Source organism: Symsagittifera roscoffensis, chromosome 8 (genome assembly GCF_963678635.1).
Source record: "Symsagittifera roscoffensis chromosome 8, txSymRosc1.1, whole genome shotgun sequence".
NCBI lineage: Eukaryota > Metazoa > Xenacoelomorpha > Acoela > Convolutidae > Symsagittifera > Symsagittifera roscoffensis.
Genome location: NC_087069.1, coordinates 28,201,018 through 28,209,744, shown reverse-complemented (window position 1 = coordinate 28,209,744; position 8,727 = coordinate 28,201,018). Strand labels below are relative to the sequence as shown.

Genomic DNA, 8,727 nt, shown 5'->3' with positions numbered 1-8,727 from the left:
TGCAAAGTCTTTTATGGATCGTCTGCAAATCTTACTAACGACAATAATCATAATAATCATATTTATAATTATAATCATAATCATAATAATCATAAAAATTATCATAAAAAGCATAATAATATTATTAACCTTAATAATTATTTTTTTAATATTAATAAAAATAGTCATAATAATAATAATAATATTAATAATAATCATAATGATAATAATCATAATCGTAATCATAATCATAATAATCATAATAAAAGTCATAATAATCATAATCATAATAATCATAAAATTAATAATACTAATCATAATAATCATAATAATAATGTGATTGTGTTATGATTCTTTATGTGATTATGTTATGATTTAGACAGGATTCCGATTAGACAGGTTGCAAAGCCTTTTATAGATCGTTTGCAAATCTTAGTAACAACAATAATCATAAAAATCATAATAGACATAATAAACAATAAACATAATAAACAAAACATAATAATCATAATGATAATTCTAACAATATATATTATTATTATTATGATTATTATTATGATTAAGATTATTATTATGATTGTTAAGATTATGATTATGATTGTGATTATTATCATTACTACTAATAATAGTCTTAATCATTATAATAATCGTAACAATCATAATGATAATCATAATCATAATCATAATAATCATAATAATAATCATAATCATTATAATCATAACCATAAAAATACTAATCATAATCATAACAATAATCATAATCGGCCCGTTTTTTCCAAATTTTGCCTGCGGCGCAGGAATTTTTGGCAAAAACGGTCTTTTTAAAGCTTTCAGAGAGCTCAGAAAATCAATTTGGTTGACCTAAAAAAAGGTCATAGACAAAATTTTCCAAAATTTTTTTTAAAAATCCGCCCCCTCGAGAAAATCCTAGATCCGCCCCTGATAAAAATCGCAATAACCATAATAATCATAGTAATCATAAAAATAATCATAGTATTAATCACAATCATAATAATAATCATAATAATACTCATAATCAAACGAAAATAACACAAGACTATAAACTAGTTCTTGAAGATGAAATCCTCCTTCATAAAATGTGATCGGAACCGTCTGCGCAGTTTGCACAGCAACCGATACTAACTTTTATTCAAAATTGACTTGCTAGCTCGAATATATGTAACATTCAAGTTAAGCTAAGTGTCGCTCATATTTATGAAACAGTAAATAGCACCCTTATGAAGTTGATTGATAAAAGCTCATTTAATTACTTTTTTTATTACCCTTTTACGAACGTTTCGTGGTATTTCTTTGTAGTATTTATTTGTTTTTTTTTGGTGATGTAGTTGGTGGAGACTAGTCAATTGATTTATCATAGCTTATTCGTGAGTTTATTTTTGTTACGAATTGAGTTTCAAAATAATTTCATTTTTTGCAAAAGGTTTTTGTTATATTTGGATCTTGTCTGCTGAAGTTAAATACTGCAAAAGAAGAAAAGTCGTTACAGAGGTACGAATTTCGCACGCAGTTAACATTTGAATTGCCTCTTTATATGGGTGAAAGTTGTGAACTAGGTACTATAGGGGGAGGGGGGATGGGAGGTAGTTAACCAGAACCCTTGACGCCTTTTGCTCTTATATTAAAATAATTTCGCGCTGACCAATTTTACAAACCATTCAATTTCCTGTAAAAGTTGAACTTTCCCAGAAAATTATGAAAACATCCAGCTTTGAGCACTCTTAAGGTTCACAGTTTCATTCCCATTTATGGCTTGCCGTGGATATTTGCCAGTAACCTATACCAGTAATAGGTATATGCCAGGAATAGCTGCCATAGTAACAGGTATATAGTAGGTTCAAAGCAAAATTTTTACACAAGTTTAAAGTGATTAAACAAGACAGAGTATCAATGTCTTGAACTTGACCTCTAAAATGTTTGGACAAGATTTAGTGTGTGAACCTCTCAAGTTTGATAAGCTTGTTTGATATCCAATTGCTAATAATCACAAATGATTCATAACCTAAATACTTCAGCCGGTATTGATTTTTGGTATACTAGACCTTCAATTGAATAATTTAGTTTTATATTTTAGATCTTCGGAAAACCTTGGATCACTTTTATCGAAACTTCATCATCAAATCAGCACAATCATTTGTAGCAAATCTTTGCTTTTCAAAGCTACTTCTTCAAAAATATCATTGAGATATTTATAACTTTGATTTACAACATAGTCATAACTAATTAGTTATTAAAAATGGATGCTGTAACTGGTGCATTAAACAAGGACTGGGAAAATGGACTCTGCAGTTGCTTCGGGGACTTCAAAGTGTGCATCATAACGATGCTGCTGCCTTGCTACACGGCGGGCAAGATAGGCGACAAGGTGCCAGGACTGTCCTGCATCACAGCCGGACTTCTCTTTCTCATTCCAGTGGTCAACTTGATCATAGCGTTTAAACTTAGAAGTGGGGTGAGTTTGAATTAGGCCTAATCAATCTAGTTCTTTTCTGTAATACGTATACGGCAACCTAAAATTGATCTTTTTCTTATTTAGAGAATATAATCATCTGAAAAAATAGAAGTTTGGTACCCCAAAACGAACAAAAATCTTAATTTTTAATAAAAACAGAAGCTCATTTAACAGTTCGGTTAACTTTGGGCCGTATAACAGAAAAGACCCATCAATCTTACAAATTATCTGGTACGCTATTCGATCGGCCTAATTTCTACAATATATGTTTTTAATTTGATTTCAATAATTATTACTATAACTGAAAGTTCAGTAATTTGTTAATTTACCAAGTCTGATTTTGAATAATTTTATTTAATTTTTTGCTCAATTGTTTTTGATTAAACAATTTCGGTTTATGATATATCGGTTTAGTCAAATTACATCGCTTAATTTTGAGGGCAAAAGTATCCTTAAGTCATTATGTATTTCAGTCGGGGTGGGTCGTAAAAAATTTTACGAAACAGTTTTGCTTTCAGCTCAGCAGGGGTCGACCCAAAAATTGTCACCTTGCTTACCGCTTGCTCGGTAAATGATTTCCAATGCTTTTTAAGGCTGTTTATGAAAACATCTGATTCAATCATGAAGTTTTTGTAGCTTTCGTTTTTTTTTATTTTGTTCAAGTTATTTTTGCAAGAAACTTTTCCAACTTAACATCTCATAGAATTTTTTGACTTGTCTTTCTTCCCATTCTTTTTTCCCATTCACAAAGCTCCATTTTGCCTCTGCGTTAATCATTTTCACTCATTTTTATAATTTACGGGAGTGAATCTCTATGAATGACAGTAAGTTAAGAAAAAAAATTGCGTGTAGATCTTAACCAGGGCGCAACAGCGGTCCTCCGTCAAGAGCTTTACAATTTTTATGTCGGTCTTTTCCCTTGTGGATAAATAGTCTTAATCTAAAATGTTCTTTATGTGATTGTGTTATGATTGTGATTGTGATTGTGATTGCTATTTCGGCTGCTATCGTGGAAGCAAAAAAAAACGCGAAGAAATAAGATTAACGGATTATGCTTAGACATACTGCAAAGTCTTTTATGGATCGTCTGCAAATCTTACTAACGACAATAATCATAATAATCATATTTATAATTATAATCATAATCATAATAATCATAAAAATTATCATAAAAAGCATAATAATATTATTAACCTTAATAATTATTTTTTTAATATTAATAAAAATAGTCATAATAATAATAATAATATTAATAATAATCATAATGATAATAATCATAATCGTAATCATAATCATAATAATCATAATAAAAGTCATAATAATCATAATCATAATAATCATAAAATTAATAATACTAATCATAATAATCATAATAATAATGTGATTGTGTTATGATTCTTTATGTGATTATGTTATGATTTAGACAGGATTCCGATTAGACAGGTTGCAAAGCCTTTTATAGATCGTTTGCAAATCTTAGTAACAACAATAATCATAAAAATCATAATAGACATAATAAACAATAAACATAATAAACAAAACATAATAATCATAATGATAATTCTAACAATATATATTATTATTATTATGATTATTATTATGATTAAGATTATTATTATGATTGTTAAGATTATGATTATGATTGTGATTATTATCATTACTACTAATAATAGTCTTAATCATTATAATAATCGTAACAATCATAATGATAATCATAATCATAATCATAATAATCATAATAATAATCATAATCATTATAATCATAACCATAAAAATACTAATCATAATCATAACAATAATCATAATCGGCCCGTTTTTTCCAAATTTTGCCTGCGGCGCAGGAATTTTTGGCAAAAACGGTCTTTTTAAAGCTTTCAGAGAGCTCAGAAAATCAATTTGGTTGACCTAAAAAAAGGTCATAGACAAAATTTTCCAAAATTTTTTTTAAAAATCCGCCCCCTCGAGAAAATCCTAGATCCGCCCCTGATAAAAATCGCAATAACCATAATAATCATAGTAATCATAAAAATAATCATAGTATTAATCACAATCATAATAATAATCATAATAATACTCATAATCAAAATCATAATCAAAATAATAATCATAATAAAAACAATCATAATAATAACCATAAAATTAATCATAAGAATATTATTAATAATCTTAATAATCATAGTAACTAATATTAATAATCATAATAATCATAAAAACAACCAAAATAATCATCATAATTATAAAAATAATCAAAATAGTAATCATAATCATGACAATAATCATAATAATAATCATAATAATAATATTAATCATACTAATAATCATAATCATGATAATCGTAATAAATCATAATAATCAAAAAAATCATAAAATTCATAATAATAAAACCAATAACAACAAAAATAATCACAATATTAATCATAATTATGATAATAATAATAATCATAATCATAATCATAATCATAATAATAATCATAATCATAATAATCATAATAATCATCATAATAATCATAAAAATAGTCATAATAATCAAAATCATAAAAATAACCATAATAATCATCATAATCATAATGATAATAATCATAATCATAATCATAATCATAATAATCATAAAAATCATCATAATAATCCTAATCATAATAATAGTAATAATAATCATAATAATCATAAAAATCATAATATTCATAATAATAATACCAATAATCACAGTAATAATCATAATTTTAATCATAATCATAATCATAATGTTAAAAATAATCATAATAATCATAATAATCATCATAATAATAATCATAATAATCATAATAAACATAATAATCATAATCATAATAATCATAATATTGATCATAATCATAATAATTGTAATCATAATCATAATAATCATGAAAATCATCATAATCATAATCATAATACCTTTAATCACAATAATAATCATAATATTAATCATAATCATACTCATAATAATAATCATAATAATAATAATCATAATAATACTCCTAATAATCATAATAATAATCATAATAATCATAATAAAAATCATAATAATCATAATCATAATCATAATCATAAACATAATAATAATCCTAATATTAATCTTAATCATGATAATCGTAATAATAATCATAATAATATTACCAATAATCACAATAATAATCATAATGGTAATCATAATCATAATAAAAATAATCATAATAATAATCCTAATAACAATGATAATGATCTTAATAATCATAATAATAATCATAATCATCAGAATAATCATAATAATCATAGTAACTAATATTAATAATCATAATAATCATAAAAACAACCATAATAATCATCATAATTATAAAATAATCAAAATAGTAATCATAATTATGACAATAATCATAATAATAATCATAATATTAATAATCGTAATAATAATCATAATAATCATAAAAATCATAAAAATTATAATAATAAAACCAATAACAACAATAATAATCATAAAATTAATCATAATTATAAAAATAATAATCATAATAATGATAATAATCATAATCATAATAATAATCATAATCATAATCACAATAATCATCATAATATTCATAAAAATAGTCATAATAATCAAAATCATAAAAATAACCATAATAATCATCATAATCATAATGATAATAATCATAACCGTAATCAAAATCAAAATAATCATAATAATCATCATAATAATCCTAATCATAATAATAGTAAAAATAATCACAATAATCATAAAAATCATAATAATCATAATAATAATACCAATAATCACAGTAATAATCATAATTTTAATCATAATCATAATATTAAAAATAATCATAAAAATCATAATAATAATCATAATGATAATCATAATAATCATAATAAACATAATAATCATAATCATAATAATCATAATATTAATCATAATTATAATAATCGTAATCATAATCATAATAATCATAAAAATCATAATAATCATAATCATAATACCATTAATCACAATAATAATCATAATATTAATCATAATCATAATCATAATAATAATCATAATAATAATAATCATTAAAATACTCCTAATAATAATGATAATAATCATAATAATCATAATAATAATCATAATAATCATAATAATCATAATCATAATCATAGTCATAATCATAATAATAATCATAAAAATAATCTTAATCATAATAATCGTAATAATAATCATAATAATATTACCAATAATCAAATAATAATCATAATATTAATCATAATCTTAATCATAATAATAATCATAATAATAATAATCATAATAATAATCATAATAATCATAATAATCATAATCATAATCATAATCATAATCATAATCATAATCATAATAATAATCATAATAATAATCTTAATCATAATAATCGTAATAATAATCATAATAATATTACCAATAATCACAATAATAATCATAATATTAATCATATTAATAATCATAATAATCATAATAATCATAATATTAATCATAATAATCATAATAATGATAATCATAATGATAATAATCATGATAATAATCATAATAATCACAATAATCATAAAATTATAATTGCAGATCAAGACAGTGAAGATGATCAATGAGGGGATGGTAGCCACATGCATCTACTCCATCTGCTGTCCCTGCTGTGCACTCATCCAGGAGGCCAGAGAACTGGGCGTGGAACTTCCCATGGCACGCGAATAGATTCAGATCCACCCAGTCAACATCAACAACTCAACAACAACATCAACAATAGTAATGACGAAACAACAACAAAAAACAGAAAAATTGTGAATCCTAATTGCTGAATCACACCGAGCAGATCGTAATCAAATTACTAAATTAAACTAAAAATTAAACAGACAGAGAACTTTCTAGTGATGCTAAATGCTCTGCACGAATTGGAAAAAAAACGCTTGATATTTATTTCTACAAAAAGGCTTTGAAAATTTTCAAAAATTAAATTGATGTTTCGTTTGCTACTTTTCTAAAACAAATTGATAAATTTACTAATCTATCTGGGTGCTTTTGGTTATTGGCGAATCTGTACAACTAAACACTCGGTGATTTCAGATTTGAATGTTCTTTTGCTTCATTTTGGTTTTAGAAAATATTGGTGATTATTAAATTCTTTGTGTGAAGACATAGTTTACAGAATTTTAAAAAACGTGTCGGTGCCATCTTTCTTTTTGAATATTGCACGGTCTCGTTGCGTCTTGCTACGCAACAATCCTTGAAAAAAAAACAGGAAAAATTAAGAAAACTTTAGACATTTTTTTTCTACAATAGGGGCACCCAGAAAAGCGTGTGTACGTATCGGAAACTTCGACCGCTACGGACTTATCACGGCTGTGACCTGTTTTCCACGTAATAATGGGATATCTATTGTACTTACTAATATTTAAACCAGTTTTTACAATATAAAAGACGTGTGAGTTTTACACCTCAATAGAGAGTTACGACTACGTACGAGAAGTTAAAACTACTATGCGGAATATACATATCCTGGAAAAAATTAAAACAAGAGTAATAGTTTTAACAACATCTGTTGCTGGGCGTTTAGATAAGCTTGGCCGTCACAAAACCCAGTATCACATTCGGCGGCAAAAAATTCGATTTCATAACTTGGCCTCGTTACCCGATCATGTGGCTCTATTCTTTCGGCATAGAAAAGCTAGATCACAAAGGAATCAAGAAAAGTACTTTCAGCAACTTTGGTGAAAATCGGAAAAACAAAGCAAAAATTTACCATAGTTCAACAAGACTGCTCGTATCAGGGCGAAGCCCTGAATGTTCCGACTGCCTATTAAGGTTTATGGAGCAGTAATAACATTAAAAATGTTTTTAAAAAAATGAAAATTTTTTTTTCTAAAATTTGAAACTTTTTATAAAAATCATCCCCCCACACGCAATATAAATACAAAAGGATAGATTTTGCTACTTGTAACAAATCAATTATGGCAAATAAGCTTCGTTAAACCAATTTGGAACGATTTCTAAGACGGATTATATCTCACTTACGCGTTAATAGCGCGAAATGGCAATTTTTAAACCCCCATAACTTTACGAAAAATGATCACAGGTGAAATATCTTTTCAAATTTGAGCTCAGGACAACAATACCTTTCGAATGGTATAAAAAAATTCCGTCAAAAATGGCTAGTTAAAAAGTCGAAATTTGTCTGAAGAAAAAAAAAACCACCCCGAGCACAAATATTCCGTTACCTTCGTATCGAAAGTCAGAACAATAACTTTGTGAACTATGTTGAGGCCGTATTAGTGTCAAAAGAGTAAGC

At 25.4% G+C, this 8,727-nt stretch overlaps 1 protein-coding gene across 1 annotated transcript; it reads left to right on the top strand.

Annotated features, from left to right (window-relative positions):
• The first annotated feature begins 1,977 nt into the window (after nt 1–1,977).
• Nucleotides 1,978–7,707, top strand: LOC134852990 (uncharacterized). Its single transcript, XM_063868894.1, has 2 exons — nt 1,978–2,449; nt 7,008–7,707. Exons 1-2 carry the CDS (start codon nt 2,234–2,236, stop codon nt 7,134–7,136), a joined length of 345 nt encoding a protein of 114 aa, XP_063724964.1. The 5' UTR covers nt 1,978–2,233; the 3' UTR covers nt 7,137–7,707.
• The last annotated feature ends 1,020 nt before the right edge of the window (nt 7,708–8,727 follow it).